The 22,254-nt window shown below is 40.7% G+C and overlaps 1 protein-coding gene across 22 annotated transcripts in view; it reads left to right on the plus strand.

The window, feature by feature from the left end:
* pcloa (piccolo presynaptic cytomatrix protein a) overlaps nucleotides 1–22,254 on the plus strand; it is a 64,230-nt gene that overhangs the window by 21,613 nt on the left and 20,363 nt on the right. For 10 of the 22 annotated variants that reach the window (XM_087248069.1, XM_087248073.1, XM_087248077.1 and 7 more), the window contains exons 4-10: nucleotides 5,237–7,675; nucleotides 7,995–12,225; nucleotides 12,493–14,042; nucleotides 14,582–16,634; nucleotides 19,468–19,556; nucleotides 19,651–19,723; nucleotides 21,478–21,603. In XM_087248069.1, coding sequence (XP_087104195.1) covers nucleotides 5,237–7,675; nucleotides 7,995–12,225; nucleotides 12,493–14,042; nucleotides 14,582–16,634; nucleotides 19,468–19,556; nucleotides 19,651–19,723; nucleotides 21,478–21,603 — 10,561 coding nt within the window. Of the gene's footprint in view, nucleotides 1–5,236; nucleotides 7,676–7,994; nucleotides 12,226–12,492; nucleotides 14,043–14,581; nucleotides 16,635–17,876; nucleotides 17,946–19,467; nucleotides 19,557–19,650; nucleotides 19,724–21,477; nucleotides 21,604–22,254 lie in introns of all 22 variants that reach the window. The other 12 variants (XM_087248067.1, XM_087248071.1, XM_087248075.1 and 9 more) reach the window with 4 other exon arrangements.

A 22,254-nucleotide genomic window follows, 5' to 3' on the forward strand; every position in this document is an offset into this window, starting at 1 on the left:
TATTCATTTATTTATTAAGAGAAAGACATGTTGTCTCTCAATAAATTGTCTTTTAAAAGGTTTTATTAAAATTCATAAATATTATTTATTGCTATTATTTTTGGTTAATTTAACTTAATTTTTCCACAAAGACACACATTTTTAACTTTCATTCATTCATTTTCTTTTCGGCTTAGTCCCTTTATTAATCAGGGGTCACCACAGTAGAATGAACCGCCAACTTATCCAGCATATGTTTTACGTAGCGGATGCCCTTCCAGCCGCAACCCAACACTGGGAAACATCCATACACTCCCAATCACACAGATACACTAAGGCCACTTTAGCTTACTCAATTCACCTATACCACATGTCTTTGGACTGTGGGGGAAAACGGAGCACCCAGAGGAAACCCATGGCAACACGGGGAGAACATGCAAACTCTACACAAAAATGCTAACTGACCCAACCAGGGCTCGAACCAGTGACCTTCTTGCTGTGAGGCTTTCGTGTTACCTACTGTGCCACCGTAATCCCCCCATTTTTTATTTTAATTTATTTAATATTAGGAATTTTAATTTAGGGAATTTTTTTTATCTTTTAATTTGTTTCATATAATTGGTCAAGAATAGTTTCAAATTATGAAGTGTGTATTAACATTAACACTATTTTTCATATTTATATCTGTTCTTGACTCACTTTATATTGTACTGTTAACTACTGTAAACTAACATTAACATAGAAAATATTGCAGTGCACTTATTGTGTAGCTGCATCTATTTATTTTGTACTTGTATTTTAAGATACAACTATAGTGTGGTATTTCAGCTATAATCAATTTCTGTGAATATAACTCCTTAATATAACCTTAACCCTGAAACCTACCCATAACTCTAAACTTGCCTCTAACCTTCACTATAATGTCACCTAAATACAGTCCAATACTGTACAAACATAAGCACATTATATCAATAGTTAAATACACCTAATATAAGCTAGGACATTTATTTACTGACTACATTTTGTTGTTGTTGTTGTTCTTCTTCTTCTTCTTATGACCTTTAACATCATATTGTCCACACATAAAGCAAGTTATCCGGAGTTGCCCTTTATTTTGTATTTGTTATATGTTGTTAAGCCATTAGTCTCAGCTTCTCCGTCAGATGTTTAGCTTAATAAAAACTGGCACATTTCAGCTATGCAGGCAGCACCAGGAAATCAGTATGATGCCAACGCAGAGCCTTACAGGAAGTTTGAACCTCACACAGACCTACTGTAGCTTGCTAATAATAAGGAGAGGAAGAGGCCTGGCGGATGTGAGAGGAGGAGAGAAAGAAAGAGAGCTGAGAGTGAGAGAAGAGGCGGTGAATGATATTAGAGTTTGGAGGAGGAAGTGTGTGGAAAGGTTATTGAGAAAATATGACTTCATATCTCTTTGCTTATGCTCTGAAGCACAATCAAATTGACTTGAGCACTTCATTTGATCACATTGGAATATGTGTATGGATTAAAGAAAGATGTATCCGGAATGTTTTGTGTTGATATTTCTACATCACTAACCCTTTACATTTGCCATGGTAAAATACATTTTTTTTTTTTAACAGATGATTTGATTGACAGTGTGTATTTACAAAGGGGATGTATTGCTTAGCCAAATTTGCCTGCTTTACTAAATTTAACACAGTTTCACACATTTATTGACAGTTTTCACACATACACACAATCTGGCGTGAGACTGAGCACACCCACCTCTCCTGCACTCATTGGATAAGGCTTTTAAATGAGTTTTTCTATATGGATGAATTGGAAACATAAACTCAAGTCTGAATTATTGTGCCATAGAAGGAAGAGCTTAAATTTACGGGAGAACCTTTTTGTAAGAGCTACAATTCATCCTGCAGTGGCATCACATTATAGAGATTGATTTATTTTCCTTTTTTGTTCTTATTGTACTTTTTAAAACATATTTATTTTATGATTATTGCTCTATTGAAGTTTTATCAAATTAGCAAATGCCACAGGATATGATAATATTTCACTAAAGAAGTAAAAGAAAAATTATCGGCCACTTTATTAGGTACACCTTACTTGTACAGAGTTAGACCCCCTTTTGCCTTCAGAACTGCCTTAATCCTCTGACATAGATTCAACAAGGTATTGAGAATATTCTACTGAGATTTTGGTCCATATTGACATAATAGCATCATTGCTGCAGATTTGTCGGTTGCACATCCATGATGTGAATCTCCCGTTTCACCACATCCCAAAGGTGCTCTATTGGATTGAGATCTCTTGACTGTGGAGGCAATTTGAGTACAGTGAACTCATTGCCATGTTCAAGAAACCTTAATGACATGGTGTGTTATCTTGCTAGAAGTAGCCATTGGAAGATGGTGTACTGTGGTCATAAAGGGATGGACATGGTCAGCTAAAATACTAAGGTAGGCTGTGGTGGTGACATAATGATCAGTTGATCCTGATAGTCCCAAAGTGTGCCAAGGAAATATCCCCCGCACCATTATACCACCACCACCAGCCTGAACCGTTGATACAAGGCAGGATGGTTCCATGCTTTCCATGCCAAATTCTCACCCTACCATCTAAATGTCACAGCAGAAATCGAGACTCATCAGACCAGGCACGTTTCTCCAATCTTCTATCGTCCAATTTTTTGTAAGCCTGTGCAAATTGTAGCCTCAGTTTCTTGTTCTTCGCTGATAGGAGTGGCACCCGGTGTGGTTTTCTGCTGATGTAGCCCATCTGGCTCAAGGTTGGATGTTTTGTGCGTTCAGAGATGCTCTTCTGCATATCTCGGTTGTAACGAGTGGGTATTTAAGTTACTGTTGCCTTTCTATCTAGCTCAAACCAGTCTGGCCATTCTCCTCTGACCTCTGGCATCAACAAGGCATTTGCTACCACAGAACTGCCACGCACTGGATATTTTCTCTTTTTCAGACCATTCTCTGTAAATCCTAGAGATGGTTGTGTGTAAATCAGTTTCTAAAATACTCGGACCAGCCTGTCTGACACCAACAACCATGCCACATTCAAATCACCTTTAAATCACCTTTCTTCCCCATTCTGATGCTCGGTTTGAACTGCAGAAGATCGTCTTGACCATGTCTATATGCCTAAATGCATTGAGTTGCTGCCAAGTGATTGTCTGATTAGAAATTTGCTTTAATGAGCAGTTGGACAGGTGTACCAAAAGTGTCGGTGTAATAAAGTGGCCGGTGAGTGTATGTTCCATTGCATGCAACATACTGTACATCTTTGTTTACTATACCCATTTTCCTACTGTATAGTTAATTTCCCTTTCAAATAGTTTGTAATAAATCTGACAGAATCCCTTATCGGTTGCCTGAGGTGCCCTAAATAAGTCTGACGTAGATTATATAGGCCCTCATAAAAACTTCATGTAGCTGTGTCTGAAATCCCTGTCTGCAAACTCAGCAAATATGAAAGAATAAATAGTGAGGAGACAAGCCGTGTATTCAGCCCGAGCCACACATCATGTGACTGCCTGAGCTCTCGTTATATCGCATCAGTTACAATCTCTTCACCTCTGAAGCTGCTGGATTTAATGCCTCAGTCCAAGGCTAGTAAAGTATTTTGAAACGTGAGTATGTAGCGAGATCAAGCAGAGGGTTTAAGCTGCTAAGGGTCAGAGATTGAACATAATGATGCAAAATAGGTGTTTCATAATTGTAGTCTGTGACTTTTAAGTCATTTAACTCCAAATCTTCATTGCCTTCATCTGATCTGTAATTTGGCACATGGGCAGATCGCTTTTCTGCTAATGAATTACATGAAAAGGAGTTGAGGGCAACTTGTACATTCATTTTCAAGTCCAGGCTTTACTTTCAAACCGTTTTTGCACATCATTATGATGTGATTTAGGAAACATACTGTAACTGCAGTGTTTGTTGTTACTATTTACAAGTCTTTACCTTTTATGTAGTTTTCTTATTTTAAACCTTGCAGTTTGTAATATTTGTGTTAACAACATTAGAAGTATGAAACATTGAATAAGGAAACTCAAGTCTTTGTATTATGTTTTTTTTTTTTTTTTTACCTTCTCCACTGATGTACCTTACCACATAATATTGAAATACAAGCCTTTTTCATGAGGTTACAATCTCTGTTTCGTCTTACAGTATATGGCTTCATTAGAATTGTTTGTCTATGTCATTGAATTGTGTCCTTGCACACAACTGTACATAGAGTGAATGGTATAAATACCCATTTCTCAGAGTATCTTTGCCCTCGCATGGCACAGGGATTCCAGACCTCCTCTAGATTTAAACTAAACCCTGCAGCTAAGCCATTGGTGAACCACAACGTAGCTAAGCATGCCTCAGCGCTGAAGCCTAACATAGATCGCTCCGGATTTACGTCAGCCAGTGGGGTATGATTCCTCATGAGAGGACTGCCTGCATGTGGCATCTACATCCCCCCACGAACATGCAATATTCATCTCTGACGTTGCCATTTGTGCTGCATCCAGTGTCAAGGAGTGCGTTGCTTGACGCCACAATGTTCAGTACATTTAAAGCATTGTTCATTTTGTAGCTCTCTCAGCAGTAGCAATATTTGCTTTCAATAATGTCAGCGAAACAGTCATTATATCAGTTGCTAGTTTTAATTGAGCTGTGTTCAAATCACACTCACTGCTTAAGTGGGGGAAGGAATTTTTTTTCCCTTGTGGTCATTCAATAGCAATGGAGGCTGGTTTCCACAAACAGCTATACTACTCAGCATTCCCTTTATTGCATTTTCTAGTGTTTGCTAGCAGATTTAATTGCCTGTAAATGGACACATCTACCATCTTTGCATTCTCATCAAAAACATCAACTTTGCATATCCATCCTTTGCAAGTTTTCTTCACAGTTAGCAATAGGTATTCGCTTAAAGAGAAAGACAAACACATCCCAAACATTCAAATCTACTCTATATGCATTCATCCCATACAACCACTTAAATCTGCAAACTGCTGAATGTGTTTTTCTGACATTGAACTGATAAAGTTCATCCTATTCCTATTAATAATGAATGAACAATCTCTTAAGTTACATAATTTTAAAGAGCACTCCAGAAATAGATTGAGTTATCATTTTGCTGAAGTATTTTAAGCTTAGTAGTTAAATGTGTTGTGGAACATGGGGGGGAAATCATTGAAATAGAGGATCAAAACATGTTTTAGCTCCTCTGCCTTTAATTCTTAATTTCAAATCTCCTATTATTCCTTTTTTTACAGAAAGAATGGCTCTGCCTAAACTGCCAGACCCAAAGGGCTCTTTCCGGGCAACTTGGGGATATGCCACCTCCACCTTCTCCATCCAAGCTACCTGCCAAACACGAACCCACCCCTCCCTCCTCCCCAGCCTGTGCTACATCATCCACCCCTTCCTCTCCTGCACCCACTGCCATCCCTGCCAAAGGGCTTACACGGATGCCCAGCATAACTCAGGCCCCAGCTGACAAGTCTGAGCCAGTCTCAGCCAAAACCGATGCTAAAGAGGTCAAAAATACAGATGCAGAACAAGGGGTTACAGCAGAGCCTGTACCGAGGAGTACACAGGTAGTACCAGAGGAGAGCAAAGAACAAGCACTTGGCACCTTGACAGAAAACACTGAAGGCGTAACATCTCTACCTGAGCATACAGTTAATGAAGATGCCCCCCCTTTACATAGCGATTCAGACAAGAGAGCAGATGTTAAAGGGCCAGATGTAGAACAGGCTGAAGCTCTACAACAATCTGAAGCTCCTGCAGAGGTACAGAAGGCAGAGGAAAGTGAGCCAGAACAATGCCAAGTTCAAGAGCCAGAATGCACTAACACAGTTGAATTGGAGCCTGGAAGCGGTCAGGAAGCACCTATATTTGATAATACTCAGACCCTACTGGTTAGTGACAATGAAGCTATTCAAGAAAAAGACATAGAGCCACAATCCACTGAGACATTAGAGGCAGCCACACAGATTGAAATTACAGAGTCTAGTGCAAGCTCTCCTATAAGCACTGAACCACACAGTCAGACTACAAATAGACAAGCTGGCGAGTTCACACAACCCTCACATGTAGATTTAGAAGATAGCAACCCTGTAAATGAAATCTGTATTGAGACAGCAACTGCTGATCCTGATCAGAGAAGCATAGGGGATGTGCCAGAGAGGAAACCTGAGGCCTCTGTGCAAATCGAAGCACCAGCAACTGGGCCTAGTGATGATCAACTATCCCATAATATTACTGACCAGGAACAACCAGAAAATAAAACAAATCAACTTAAACCTGTGGAAATTGAGGTTGTAGAGCAGGACATTATAGATAACAAATTACTGGAGCTATCACCCCAAAATAATTTAAATGTTTGTGACACAGAAGCGCTAATTGCACAAATGCCAGAGACAAAACTCCCATTGGATGAGTCAGAAGTCACTAATACAGGTTCTTGTCTTGTGGGAAATGACATTTCTGTTGATAAAAAAGATGAAAACTCTGAGAAAAATGTAAAAGAAGATAAGACAAATGTAGACAACAGGTCACAGTTAGATGAACCCACATCATCTCTAGTTACTGAGGTCAACTTCACAGAAGACATATTGGCAAATGGTGCAGCAAATGTTAGCAAACTTAGTCCAAATGAGCAATGCACTGAAGAGCTCTTTGAGGAAAAAGTGGATAACCCACTGGAAAAAGAACAGATGAGTGCAGGCAAACCAGAGCTGGGAAAATGCATGCCAGATCAAACAGGTGGAGATTTAGAGATCCTTGAGAACACAGACCAGAATGTCACTCTTAAGACTGAGTCTGACAACAAAAAAATAGATTTTAGCTCTGAAAGCACTTTCTATGAACAAGAGACAAATTTTAATAAAAACATAGAAGAGAGCAACAATGGGGATGCATGCCCTCCAGCCCTTCAAGAGGGTGCTCCTGAACCAGAGAAGGAAACTACAGAAACAGAGAAAGTTCATGTGAATAAAGCAGAATCAGATACTGATATTACAGAGAATGTGACAGAAAGAGTAGTCATTGAAGATGAACTATCATCTGGTAATAATAAAAATGTTACAGAGACAGTAGAACAATTATTGCCAAAAGAGAAGGAAATTCCAGACAGGGTGACAGAAAAGCCTCGAGAAGAGTCTGACGTACTAGGTAGCCTTTCTCATCAAAAAATAGGAGTCTCCTCGTCCAATGTTTTTTGTACAAAGGACGACATACCACCAGTAATTGAGATGCACCATACACAACAAGCTCAAACTCCAGCTATAACTGAGATAGCAGAAAAATTAATAGCAGAAGAGATTAATATTTGCCAGATTCCAGAATCTTTAATGGAAAATGGTTCAGAACAGTCTGTCATGCCAGGGGCTATTAATAGCCAAAATATTGAAGTTCCCTCATCCACTCCAGTCAGTAAGAATGAAGACATAAAAACACTAATTACATCTGAAGAGATTCAGTCAACACAACAATCCCAAACATTTGTAACTGACCTGGAAATCACCCCAAAATCTAAACTAGAATCTAGAGTTGAATGTGTACCCGATGTAGAATTAGAATCCCCACCCTCTACATTTAGCCAACAGGAAAGAAACAAATCAGAGCATGGGATGTTGGCATCTGAACAAGAGAAACAGGATGATGTTCTACAGCCATTGATAAAGACTAATAAAATTGAATCTGAAGAGGTAACTGTAATAGTAGCTGTAGAGGTATACAGTAGTCAATATTTGAAGTGGATAAAGAAAGTTTTTTTTTAATTATCTTAAGACAAGAGAGGATGTTGTTCAATAGAATTGGGACAACATTGATGAAAAGTTTTGATCCACTTCAATTGTTGGATACTATAGATTTATAGATGTAGAATATTTAGCTTTATTATCTTAATAGCTGCAATATTCAAAAGTTTTAGTCTAGTTCTTTTTCTTATTTATTTATTTCAAGGTATTTTATTGTGCCTTAAAATCATAATTTGTTGAATTTTAATTTGTTTCTCTTGTTTTGCAGAATAAAGAAGCTGCCGCCCCAGTAAAAGAGAATGAGCTACTGAAGGAGCCCAGCGAGAAAGATAAAGAAAGCAGCCCCACAAGTCCTTCAGACCTGGCCAAGCTTGAAAGCACTGTCCTTCCAATACTAGAGGCACAGAAATCACCTAAAGACGAATCAAAATCTGAAACTCCAAAGGTCAAAAGGCGACTGGAGGTTTTGCCAATGTCACCTGAACCCAGTTCAGAAGATGATCTACATGGAGAAACTAAAGAGCAAACAAATAATGCTCCAAAAAAGGAGCGTAAAAAACTTCTTATTCCAACTGATATCCAAGGAGATTCTTTTGAGGACAGTAGTGAAGGAGAACGTTCACCTGAACAAAGAGAAAAGACTATTGGAGATAAAGGAGAAATTGAGAGTCCTATGGATGAAGAGGATTTCATAAGGAAGCAGATCATCGAGATGAGTGCAGATGAGGATGCGTCACCCTCTGATGAGGAAAATCTTGTCAGACGGAAAATCAAAGATCAAGAAAAAAAACAAATGGATAAAAACGCAAGGAAAGATGACAAAGAGAAAAGTGAATCAGGCAAGACAAGACGTCTTCTCAAAAGCACGAGTATCAGTCCAGAAGATGAACCTGAGCGGAAAAGTATTATCTCTGTAACTAAGATTGAAGAATTAGGTAAAGGAGAGCAGCCTTCAGCAGACAGTGGAGCTGGCATACGACATTTCAAAACAATTGAGCTTAACAGTACAGCAACTGTACGCCAGACATCAGATGACGGTGAGCCAGAGAGCCTTACAGACTCTCCTGATGACAGATCAAGAGGCGAAGGCTCTTCCAGTTTGCATGCATCCAGTTTTACCCCTGGAACGTCTCCAACATCTTTGTCTTCTCTTGATGAAGACAGTGACAGCAGCAGCCCAAGTCATGTTCGATCCAGTGGTGAGGGCAAACAGCAGAGGAAAGCAAAACACCGGCAGCCAGGTCAGATGCTTCCTACCATTGAGGATTCATCAGAGGAAGAGGAGTTGCGAGAAGAAGAGGAGCTTCTGAGAGAACAGGAGAAGCAAAAGGGCTCAGGAAAAAAGTCAAAGAAAGACAAAGAAGAGATAAGGGCACAGAGAAGGAGAGAAAGGCCTAAAACTCCTCCAAGTAATCTCTCACCAATTGAGGATGCATCTCCCACAGAAGAGCTAAGACAGGAGGCAGAAATGGAGGAAATCCGCAGGTCTTCCTGCTCAGACCTCTCCCCAAGCATAGATTCAGAACCAGAGAGTTTTGAGATACTCCCCGAGAAAATTGTTGCTGTCCAAAAAGTTTATCAGCTACCAACATCAGTCTCGCTGTATTCTCCCACAGATGAGCAACATGCTGATAATCAGTCCAAAGAAAAGGGAAAGCAATCATTAAAAACGGCAGAAGAGGCATATGAAGAGATTATGCTTAAAGCCAAATCTCCTACTAATGAGGGAAAGGAATCTCCACCTGGTAAAGTATCTCTGTATGGGGGCATGCTAATAGAAGATTATGCCTATGAGTCTCTTGTTGATGATGCATCCTGTGAGCAGGAGCCAGAAAAGCTTAATGTGTCAGAGAAACCAAAAAAACCTCTAAGATCTCCTGATGAGGTTTATGAGGATATGATGCAAAGAAAAGAGATTATGATTAAGAAACATGAGCTAAAGCATGATAAGCCAATGGAAGATGTACCTAAACCTGAAACCGAGTTGGTCAATACTGTTTCAAGCAAAGAGACTGTTTCATCAAGCATAACAGGCCAGTCTGGGAAGGATGGAAGGCCTTTATTAGATGCAGAGGCAGCCTATGAAGAACTTATGAAAAAGAAAAAAGCTGTGCTGACTCCAGGAACAAGCCCAACTCAAGCAGGCCCTGATCTCAGTGGCATGGCACAAGGGACAACTGGAGTTCAAGTTGAGAAAACAGATACAACACCTGTACGGCGAATACTGCCCATACCTGATCTGAGAGTGACACAGTGCTCATCTGGTGAAGAGGAATCCGGTGAAGAAAACTTTGCAGATCAAACACAGGATTCTGACAAACCTACAGTGTCAACTACAAAGACTGCATCAGAATCAGCTGTGGATGAGGCTGCTCAGAAAACATCTGCCTCAGAGCCAGTTGCAGATGATTTGTCATTACAAAGAGAAGTAAAATCACCTGTAATATCAAGTGACTCAAAAGATGCCACAGAAAAAGATGTAGGAAATGAGCAGGCAGGTGTTGTTGACTTGTCCAAGTCATCAACCCCTAGTCAAATTGACACTTTTTCAGCATCAGCCCCTAGTGAAATTTCTGGACAATCTGCCCCTGTAGTTGTAAGTGTATCACCATTGTCCACCGTACCACAATATATAGTATCTTCTGTACCTTGTGTTGTATCAACTGCTCCACCGGTTCCCCCCAAACCTGTAATACTACGCAGAGCTGCATCTCTGGAAAAAGAAGAAATTCCAGTTCCTCCACCCCTTCCTCCCCCAACACTTCCTAAACCATCTGTGTATCCCAAAAAGACTCCACCACAAGTTCCCCCAAGAACTACTCCAGTTGGCATGCCAACCACAGGAGACAGTGTACCAATAAAACAGCCTCTAGGTCAAGGCTACAAGCCCCATGTTCCCCCTCCTGTACCACCAAAGCCGTCCTCTATCCCTGCAGGCCTAAACTTCAGTCACAAGCAAGGGGAAAGTTTTAAACCTCCCATAGCTCCCAAGCCCATGGCCGGTGCTCAGCCATCCTTAACAGCCCACACTCCCACAAGACCTACAATACTTACTACAAGCAGTGCAGACAACGTCCTTAACTTGAGTCCTTCTGCTGAGAGTAGGACAGGAACCACATCTCCCCTTAAGTCTCCTACATCACCCAGGTTTGGCAAAGTTTTGCGTGACACATATGTTGTTATTACTTTGCCATCTCAGCCCAGTTCACCTACAGAAGGTATCACAACCCAAGCATCAATAAGTCCTAGCCAAGAATCACATCAAAAACTGCCTCCTTCACCACCTCAACCAACTCAGCAGTCACAAACAACTAGAGTACCACTGGCATTCACACGGATAACTGAATCTATTGAAAGTCAAGAAATTTGTGGTCCAGAGAAAGTAGTTTCTAGCATGAGTCATGTCTATGAGGCTATTTCAGCCTCAACACAGCCTCAAACGGTTATTCCAAATGTTGGTGTTCAGGTAGTTACCACCGAAGTCCAAAGAACCACAGTCTCTGTTGTTCATGAAAGAACACCACCTCCACATCCCATGCCAAGAGCCACTGGCATTTCTGTTGTTCAAGAAACTACTAAACCTGAAGCAGTTCAAATACAGAATGGTCATGCCTATCATCCTGGTGAAGTAGTGGATCTCCGAACCCCAAAAATAGATGCAGTAACATCCATGAAAGGTATAGATCTGTCTTCCTCTGAATCAAGGCGACAGTCTCTTGCTGTTGATAGTGGTGGACGTCAACAAAGTGCTGTGCAGTCATCAGTAGTGAACCTAAGTACTGACACTTCTTCAGTTTCAGTGGTTACCGACAACATAACAATCCTCACGTGCACAGCCACTGTAGCTTACGGTAGTGATGCATCTCTGGCTACATCAGTGCCTCTCCAACTTACAACAGCGAAATCGTTTGAGCCTGTGTCTCAAATTATTTACAGACCTGTGGATTGTCAACCAGAGAAACCCATAAATCTCTCTACAACCATGGGTAAAACTCACTCTCTTCCTGTAACAATAGCTCCTACAATGGCAAACAATGGCATTAGTGCAGCTTTACCTCCTAACCTAGAAACAGGCTTATCAGGTGCAGTTGACCTTACCACAGTGAAACCTGCACAGACCATGGTTGCAATGAATGGGTCCACTGCAGCAGTGGTCACTGCTGTAATTGCAGAGGATGATGGAAAACCTGTTGATCTTACAGGTGGAAGAAGAGCAGTTTGCTGTGATGTAGTCTATAAGCTTCCTTTTGCAAGCAGCTGTGCTACTCAGCAGCCCTCAGCTCCGTTACCAGAGGATCGCTTTGGCTACAGAGATGATCATTATCAATATGATCGTTCTCCTTATGGTATGAGAGGTCTCGGTGGCATTAAACCCTCAATGTCTGACACAAATTTGGCAGAGGCTGGTCTTTTTCTATATAAAAGTAAGCATAGCTATGATTACAAGGATGCCACTGAAGGTGCTGTAGACCTGACATCTGGAAAAATGTCTGTCGGAGGTCAGTATGGCATTGAAGATCTTTCTTCTTGTTATCAGTTTGAGTTACCTTTACTTATTCCCAGCTGATTTTTCATATGCATGTTTTTGTTTTGTTTTTTGCATGCCATTTTCCTCCATTTTGGATGTTTTTGCATGTCATTGCATGCATTTCAAAATAAATTTTCTCATTTTCCATCCTTTGAATGCTGCATGGAAACCTGCATGCTTTTGCCTTTGCACTTTTGTATGTGCTGAACTGTAATCTAACAAAATGAACTTTCAACAGGTGAGGCTGTGGACTATTCAAGCAAAACTACAGGAGTATGCACTGGAATGACAGTTCCACAGTATACACAAGCCAGAATTACTTCAGTAGTTGGAACTAACTATGGGGTGTCTAGTGTCCTGAGATCTTCCAATGGTATTGTTTATTCTTCTGTAGCAGCACCAGTACCTTCTACCTATGCCATAACTACCCAGCCTGGATCTATTTTCAGCACATCCTATAATACTCTATCAGGCATGCATACAAGTGACACTATGCCTTCATTGTCAAATCTGCAAAATCAGCCTCTCACTAGATCCCATAGTTTTCTTTCAACTATTGCTTTAACCACAGCAGAAGGGCAAATTGACCTACCCTTAAATCTGGAGACTAGTGCTTCAAGGGCTGGCCTGTCCTCAACTCTCTCTGGTGAGGTTTCTACAGTCACCACAGTGACAGGACTAGATACATACACAAATGCTTCACTTGATGCAATTGCAGCATCTTTAGAAGCTCTGTCTTCACCCATGGTTCCAGGAGATGGACAGTACCAAATGGAGCGTGAGTTTCTTGAGCTTGAGAAAATAAAGCAGCAGCGCTTAGCTGAAGAGCTTGAGTGGGAGAGGCAGGAGATACAGCGTTTCCGTGAGCAGGAGCAACTTCTTGTGCAGAAGGAGCTGGAAGAACTTCAGGCCATGAAACAGCAAATATTGTGTCAGCAAGAAGAAGAGAGACAAGCCCACCTAATGATGCAAAAGGAAACTTATGCGCAGCAACAGGAACAGTTAGAGCAGATCCAAAGACTTCAGGAACAGCTGAGGCAACAGTTGGAGGAACAGAAGTTCAGGCAAATGTATCCAGGTGAAGTCTTGCCAGAGGCTCTTGTTGTCACAGGAGAAAGAAAGATGGACAGTGGCTGCCAGACTGATGAAGAGGATAATACCGAAAAGGCCTACACTGCAGGTAGAAAGAAGAAAACCACAAAGAAAAGTGTTGATAGCTGTGTACAGACAGATGATGAAGACCAGGATGAGTGGGAAGTTCCTGCTCGAGGCAGGCGCAGTAGACCACGTGGTGGTAAAAATGGCATGGCTGAGAGAGGTGCTGTTTCAGTTCAAGCCCTAACTGAGATATCTGTACAAACAGACTCTGGAACACTAAGGGGGCACTCTGTGCAGGTAGATGCCAGAGTAGATTATCCTGACTCTGACAGAACATCATCTCCAAAGAGACGCCCCATTCCACTTGATATTGGCCAATCCCCTCTCCTCAAAGCAGATGCATCCACTCTTCAGGTTGCTCCAGGTCCCCCAAAATCCCCAAAAGTACTGTACTCTCCAATTTCCCCTTGTGTATCCCCTAGTAAATCCCTTGAGTATTTGTCCTATGAGAAACCCCTTGGTGAAACAAGCCCACAGAGAATACGTTCTGTCACAGATTTATCCAAAGGTCCACCAACAAGTCCTAGGGCTCCCAAGGTCATACAGAGGTCAATGTCTGACCCCAAACCCATGAGTCCAACTGCAGAAGAGAGGGCAGCAGCAAATTTCCAGTATTCTGAGAGTTACTCTGTGAGTATACTTGATATAGTACATTTTAAATGTTGGAAAATTGCTTTTCGTGGATTAAATCTTTTTCAATCTCTTTCAACACTTTTAAATAGTTTGGTATTTATTTTTTGTATATATTCATACTGTTGTTTAGCTCTTATTGATTTTAAGTAATTGTAGTACTGCCATATTATTTTCTTGTTTTTTAATGTTGCTCTAGGCCTCAGTTGCATTGGCATACTCACTGTCTTTTATTCTTTTCTGTGCTTGTTGAATGCCCTATGAAGGCATTGCAGCAGCACCGTGTTTGTTTTTTATCCTCAATGCATGCCTGTCAGGAGTAAACAAAATCCTCAAGAGACTTATTTTTGGCCATGCAGTTTTATTTTTAATCAAAGTGGAGAGCTTGGGTGTTGGTTTGTCATTTTTAAAGGGCTTCTATGACTTCACAATTAAAGCTTTTAATGTACTACTTTTGTTCTTAATTGCTGATCAGTTGTTTTATTTGACATGCATAGTGTTTTGTAACACTGATGTTGCTCTTTTACTTGTCCTTTAAGGCAAAGGGATCTCCAAGTGGAACTCCATCTGGCACCCAAAAGAAAGTTAAGAGAACCCTCCCTAACCCACCTTCAGAGGAAGAAGCAGCAAATGCTGGTCAAGCAGCCTACAGCACTGGTTCAGCTCGTCGCCGTCTTTGCCGGAGCACTAACATGGCACGAGCAAAAATCCTACAGGACATAGACCGTGAGCTAGATCTGGTTGAAAGGGAGTCTTCCAAACTGCGTAAAAAGCAAGCTGAACTGGATGAGGAAGAAAAGGAGATTGATGCCAAGCTGCGATACCTGGAGATGGGCATTAACCGACGAAAGGATGCATTGCTCAAAGAAAGGGAGAAAAGGGAAAGGGCCTATCTGCAGAGTGTTGCAGAAGACCGTGACTACATGTCTGACAGTGAGGTGAGTAACATTCGTGAGACTAGAGGTGGAGAGGATATCGGTGGACATGGGCTTGAGAGACCACGAACTGCACCCCAGTCAGAACTTGATGAGTTTGTTCCTCCACAGACCAAGCATGACCAGTATGGAAAATATTCCCAGTACCAGTACTCTCAGTACCAGCAGTCCCTGTACCAGCCTCAGTCACCATACCAATCCCAGTCTATCTACTCTTCTGTTCCGTCTCTGACTGCCTCACAACAACAGAGCTACCACCAAATGCTCTTGCTCCAGCAGAAAGCCAGACAACAAGCTGCTCTCCTCTCTGAATTAGATTCTACAAAAATTGCATCTAGCTATGACACCTCATCTTACTTGGGAGGAAAATACAGCAACCACCTTGACTTGCATAGCTTAGAAGACCGTGCTGGCAGCATGGCAGTCAGTCCAATGTCCAATGTATCTGCTGACTCCTTCTATTCAGACCTAGATCAACATCAAACACCAAGAAGCTACATGCTTTTAGAAGATGCAGCAGAACTTGCCAAAAGCACTGGTAGCCTTTCATCCACCAGCTATGGCATTGCTGAAAGGGAACTGGCCAAAGCAGAGCGTCTTCTGAGACATGCTGCTGCAGATGTCAGTTCAGACTACCTGGGCAGCTCTTCCAGGCTCCATTCCTATGGTAAGGCCCAAGATGAAGAGGACCCAATGGAAGAGCCATTTGAACTGAAGCTTTTAAAACAGCAACTGAAACAGGAGTTCAGGAGAAGCACAGGGGGCACTGAAAGCTTAGAGCAGCTTGCTGGACTTTCACATCACTATACCCCCAGCACTGGGGTGTCTAGTGGAGGCTACAGGGCCTACCCTAAAACCGAGAAGTATAGTATTAGTAGACTGACCTTAGAGAAGCAGGCTGCCAAGCAACTCCCAACATCTATGCTTTACCAGAAACACAAAAACACCAGCAACATTGGCAAGTACTCCTCAATGCAGGATAGCAGGGGTCTAGAAACAGACTATAGTAGTTATCTTGGGTCCAGTAGCTCTTCTCCCAGGTCAAGCAGACTTATGCAGGATGAGATCACCTTTGGGTTACGGAAAAATATTGCCGAACAACAGAAATACCTGGGTTCCACACTTGGGGCCAATTTGGCAGGTTCACTCAATCTGGGTCAAAGCCTGAATCTGAGCCCAGGAATGAGGTCATCTTTAGGAGAAGACTCTTCTTATCCTAGTGGAAGCAGGTCTCGTCCTTCTTCTAGACCCTCATCCGTATATGGGCTTGACTTGTCCATTAAACGAGACCTCTCAAGTTCCTCTCTAAGGCTCAAAGCAGAAGGTGAAGCCTCTTCTGAGACCTCAGCATTCCAGACTCCCTCGGGCAGGTCAAAACCTACAAGCCTCCCTATTGTACAAAGTGGGCGTGGACGTATTCCTATCGTGGCACAGAATTCAGAGGAAGAGAGCCCACTGAGTCCAGTTGGTCAGCCAATGGGTATGGCACGGGCATCTGCAGGTCCACTCCCACCCATATCTGCAGACTCTCGTGATCAGTTTGGATCATGCATGTCTCTACAAGAATCTCAACAGCAACATCTCAGAGAAGATCCTTCAAGAGGACGTGGCTATGTGCTAATGGATGATCTGCAGGGCACCATGTCTGATAGTGAAGGTAATTTGTTTGTCCACAAACTGTCCTCTTGGAGAGATTCTACATACACAGTCTCAGTTTTTTACTTATCTGTGTTTCATCTTGCAAGTGCTTCTTCTAGTCTATATGAAGGCATTGGTTTTCTGAATACATTTGCTTTCTGTCTTGTCTGAGCTTGCTTATTCTTTGCTTAAAAATGGAAGCAATCACAATGTCACAGTTGTCTTCATAATCAAACTTCTACCGTATAGTATCATAGTTAATATGTTTGCATGGGATTTCTTCACAGGCTATCCTTCTGTTTCTTTGTGTATATGTCTAGTGCATGCTTTCATTTTCTCCGTGTGTTGTCTGAATGGGATTAAAAAAGAAAATTTGCACTTACACTAGTGGGACCTATTATAAATCTCTCTTGTCAGTAGCACAGAAATAGCCTTAAAAATTCTAGTTAAGGTGCTTGTAAAGAGTAGATCTGCATGTGTTTCTGATTAGTTATCTATTTAGTTATCTTAAAGTGCCTTCTAGCAAAGTCTCAGCATTATTCATCAAGTCGTAATGTTACTACACTGCTCTGTTTAAGGTCAGGCATTCATTCTTAAATTTATTAAATTAAGTTTCAGTTTCCTTCTGTAGAAATGTTTTTATTTCCTATTAATAGCATGTCATAGCCCATATAAAGGTCTATCTCTTAATGATTGATGATATTTTTCATGCATGTTGCTAGAATAGCGTGAGTAATTATTAACATGCCAGTTTGTGTTTGCATATTTGATGTTCAATTAATAAATAGAACAAGTGGTTTGCATGCCTTTTTCTGTCTGTTTTAAATAAACTCTTTCATTTTCCTGCACGTTTCATCTGCTTTCTTTTCATTCAAGAACTAATAAATGCCTTCAAATAGAAAGTGCTTTTTCTTAGCTTTGTTTACATTTTTTTTTTGGTGTGTTAATCTGTCATGAAAATATGACGGTAGATATTTTAAGATTGACAACATAGTTGCTTATATTATTGCATGCCCCTTCATGCAAAGTGCATGAAGTTCCATTAACTGCACTACATGTTACAAAATATGAATGTTGTAATTTTTAGGCAGTTTAGAGTTCAAGAATGACATCACCACTAAATCTGGAGCTCAAACCCAAAACATTTAACATGTATTTTTTGTTCATTTATGTTTAAAGTAACCCCATACATTTAACAGCATATGATGTGTTGTTCATCATATGTTCCATCTGGAAGTAAATGCATTTGCCTTGGTTGCAGCACTAAGTGAATCCCTGGTGGGTTTGAGCAGAGACGATCCAGGAAACTCACATGAGAATGTCACAAACGGTAGAGTATAACCACCTTAGACTCCTGCACGTCTCTCCCGTCTCCCCCACACCTCCGCTACCATGACCACCCACCTGCCAATCACCCATGAGCTGTTAGGCAACCAAATCGACCGCAAATTCATCTCCATAACAACATGTTGCAAGAACTATGATGAATTTGCACACTAATGTAATGCTGTGTTAGTGAATGCAGCTCTTGCATCTGTGATTAAATTGGAATTTCACACTCCTTTCTTTCTAAAAATAACCATCATTTGCTTATTTTAAGCTCCTACTATTTCAGCCTATTTGGTGGACAAATCATCATTCGTATAAAGCTAGTAATAGTTTTGCATATCAAGTCAATCTATTCTGAAGTACTGACTTCCTGATGAATCTGATTGCACTCATAAAGCTTGAAATATTACCACAAATACGTAGAACTCTTCGTTACAACAAAAGTAGCAGGAATAATAATACATCTTTCATATCATTTTACATCTCAATGTCAGGTCTGTAAATACTAAAATTGTCTGTTAAATGTTCATTCCTCTTGATGATGACATGAGGCCGATTATGCACTAATCCATAATGAAATACATCTGAAGTTGCCTTTGAGTCTTCTCAAGAAATGAATGATATATAACCTTTCTACATTGTCCAAAAAACTCTACACCAATGTAAAGTTGTATACCATGATATTTCCAATGCCTGTTTGTCATTAATCCTTTTTTATTTATAAAAAGAACTTTAGATGTTTGGAGATCTGTATAGTACCCTTGTAGTAAAGAATTCTGGCCCAGAGCACAGCGGGCATTCATCCGGCACTGGCTTACAATATGTGGGCCAAACATGGCCTGGGTTTGGCAAAGGTGGCACCATCTTTAAGGTGGCACATAAGCTTTGGGCCAGATGTAAAATATAGTATTTGGCCCCAATGTTAAAAATTGATATGTGGGCCTAAGTTTGGCCTGTCATGACCCAAGAAAAAAATTCTACCAATGTGGTCGATTTGAGAAAAAGCACGCCTATAGTGTGCCTAAAGGGTTTATCAATTTCATTGCAATCATGGCACACCAACCTACCTGGCCCAGTTATAAGTTATAATTAACTTGGGTGTGACTTGACCCAGATATAGTCCATGTTTGGCCCTTGTCTGGAAGCCAGACTTGGTCCAGTCATGCCCTGTAATTCACTGTGGCATGGGGGCCACGCAAAACTTGATTGTATGGGCCAAAGCTGGGCCAGAGAAATTTTGTATAAGATCAAATTGTTTTAGTTTTTTTTTTTTTTTTTTTTGTAAAAAAAAAATAAAGAATTGAGTCCTCAGGGTTTTTTAAGGTTTGCATGTGAGAATAACTGCTCCACTTTGTATAACCATTTCCTTTTCTGTCCCAGATGGCTCTGTATTGTTTGAATATAAGACATACGTACCTTAGCTGTTTCTAGTACCTGATATTACCAGAGGGCCCTTAGGGGTTTGTTTTCACAGACTGGCAAGCAAGACTTTAACGTTTTAATTTCCATCTGTTTTTCTGAAGCGTACCACCTGCGTCGAGAAGAAACCGACTGGTTTGATAAACCGAGAGACGGACGCGCTGAAAACGGACAAGGGATGGAGAGAAGACAGGTATTTGAAATAAAAATCAGCAAAATGCTATTGCAAAAGCATATTACAAAGATTGTAAAGAAATATTTGTCTGAATGTGCTTATGCATCTTTAGGGAAAGTTTCACTACCCGTTTCCTCATGCAAGAATAAAACTACTGAGGGATCCCAAAGATCGTAGTGTATCAGGTAAGACATGCAACTTGTCAAATACTCTATGCTACTTGGCATTCTGACACGCTCCAACAATGCAGACAGCTGCCCATGGTAAAAGAGGATCTGTTCGCCTACCAGGCAAGCATGGAGAAATGCCCGAGGCTTATGTCTATGCAAACATTAGTTTCGCCATGCTGAGATTGCATTGGCACAGTTTTATTTTAGGCCTACTACTAAACAACACATTATCCCTTCTCCAATTCCCCTTTAGCGTCCTCTTGTGGCGCTTCATTTTGCCAGATCATTGCACACGAAATGTCAACAGACACAAACCCGCTGAGCAAACAGCACATCAGCGGTCTTGCCCCCCTTCTTATGCTTTGGTATGTCACGTAGGTGGGGCTGATTCCCTTCTGTCTGTTGTGTCACTGTTCCTTTAAGCATTAGAACAGGGCAGACATTATGCAGCAATGTGGCAGATTGGCATCCCTCCAGTTTCATCAGTCATCAAAGCTCAAAATGGCGTGTAATGCACAAATTGGATTATTCTCGTAATTAGAAACTGATGAAGAAACAAGCGCCTTAAAAAGACAATGAATTAAGGCTATATCAAGTAAACTGCGCTGTGACTGGTGGATTTGTTGCACTGTAATTTAGGTAATTAGTCTGATGGAAGGGTATGTGTATCATAATTCTAAATTAGACAATGTATATTATTAAACTCATAGATAAGGTTAGTCAATTTTTAAGTAATTTTCGAATCGGCAGTGTGGGCCTGGAAAAGATTTGCAAATGCCAATATTTAAAGGGATAGCTCACTCAAAACTGAAAATTCGAGAGTCCCCCCCCAGTACTTGTTGCAAACTTTTTTGAGTTTCTTTCTTCTATTGAACACAAAATAATATATTTAGAAAAAAGCTGTAAATCTGTAACTATTGACTTTAATAGTATTTGTTTTTTCTTCTGTAGAAGTCAGGTTTTTAGGCTTTCTTTACAGCATTTTCTTTTCTTAAAAACTCAAAAAAGTTTGGGACCACCTGAGAATGAGTAAATATTGAATAAATCTTAGTAAACTATCCTTTTAAAGGCAACTGGAGTTTCTGTGTTGATTGTAGTGTCCGGTTATCAGATGTTTTGCTTCAGTGAATATTAATAATTTCCTCATTAATGCTTAGGAATCATATAGAAAAAATATTGGAGGAGCATGATCAGTTTTTGACAAGGCTACGTCATCATTGACAATCATTCTTTTATCCAGTCAGCTCAAGACAAAACCCCTATAAAAAGTCAAACACATCATACCTTCGTTTTCTTTTGACTTCAGCATCCCTCCACCACCCCAACTCCACACTATTAAACGCGATACCTACTTAAATCTGGGGGAGGGGGGAGCGTTCTGGTGCCAGGCTCAGACTCTATCTTTCTCAATCCTGATAAGGAGAATAACACAAGTTCTTTTCCATGCTCAGAGCCTTCTCCCCAAACAGCACACCTAACACGCATATTCTATTCAGTCAAATATCTGTGTGTGTGTGAACTCGTGAAAATTTATTGGTACAAAAATGTTAAGTACTTAAGCTGGTTAAAACATCAATTGTTGAAATCACTGATGGTTAGAGTAATTGAACCCTTTAATCCAAAATCTTTCAGTTATTGTGTTTGACAATTAAAGGAAATTTACAGATCAAACAAATATAGCAAATTGAACTAAATAATTCCACTTTTCATGCTTGTTCACCCTCTGTGCAGGTATTTGACCTCCTTATTTTAATACAATTTCTCCACAGGAAATGGACTGGGAATTAGAGTGGTTGGAGGGAAAGAGGTCCCGGGAAGCAATGGAGACATCGGTGCATATGTGGCCAAAGTATTACCTGGAGGAGCAGCAGAACAGACGGGGAAGATTGTGGAAGGTAGGCACCTCAATGAAAGGCGGTTACACTTTAAAAGACATGTTCCTGTGTGGGTTCACTGACTGGGTTAAGCTGAAGCGGTGTATCGATGCTCACTGTCTTTTAAGGCAGAGAGAGAATCGCATGAGTTAACGTTAAAGGGCACAAAGTGACGTGATATTTCAGGGCAGGAGACAGAAAAAAAACAAATGATGTTAATTTGCGTGATTCTTCACCTCCGGGCTTGCAGAATGACTCATTCTTGATGTGAGAGATAAAGATAGAGAAGGAGAAAATGAAGTTGAAGCTTCAGGTTCATGACTGTGTTTCCTCTGCAGTGTATACTGTCGGTGTAGGTGTTGCACAGATCAGTGTTAAATTTATATCGAAACTTTGACTGAGATGTCTCTAGGGTGTTCAGTTCAAAAGAGTTTGAGGTTTTACTGCTTTACCACGGTCTTCTTTACCATGCAGTTATGTAAATGTGCACTTTGCACAAGCCAGAATTGACCTCAATGTGACAGATTCACCCATTGATTGCTGACGGCTAGAGTTTCTCGTTGACTTGGAAGAATCTTTACAGACTTTTGAAATAAAACCAAGAGTAAAATCAGAATTTTTCGCACTATCTTGATGGACTATTTCAGGCATTTTGATGGAGCTGAATTTTAC

The sequence above is a fragment of the Danio rerio genome, chromosome 4 (assembly GCF_052040795.2).
Source record: "Danio rerio strain M-AB ecotype USA chromosome 4, GRCz13ab, whole genome shotgun sequence".
In the NCBI taxonomy this organism is placed as follows: Eukaryota; Metazoa; Chordata; class Actinopteri; order Cypriniformes; family Danionidae; genus Danio; species Danio rerio.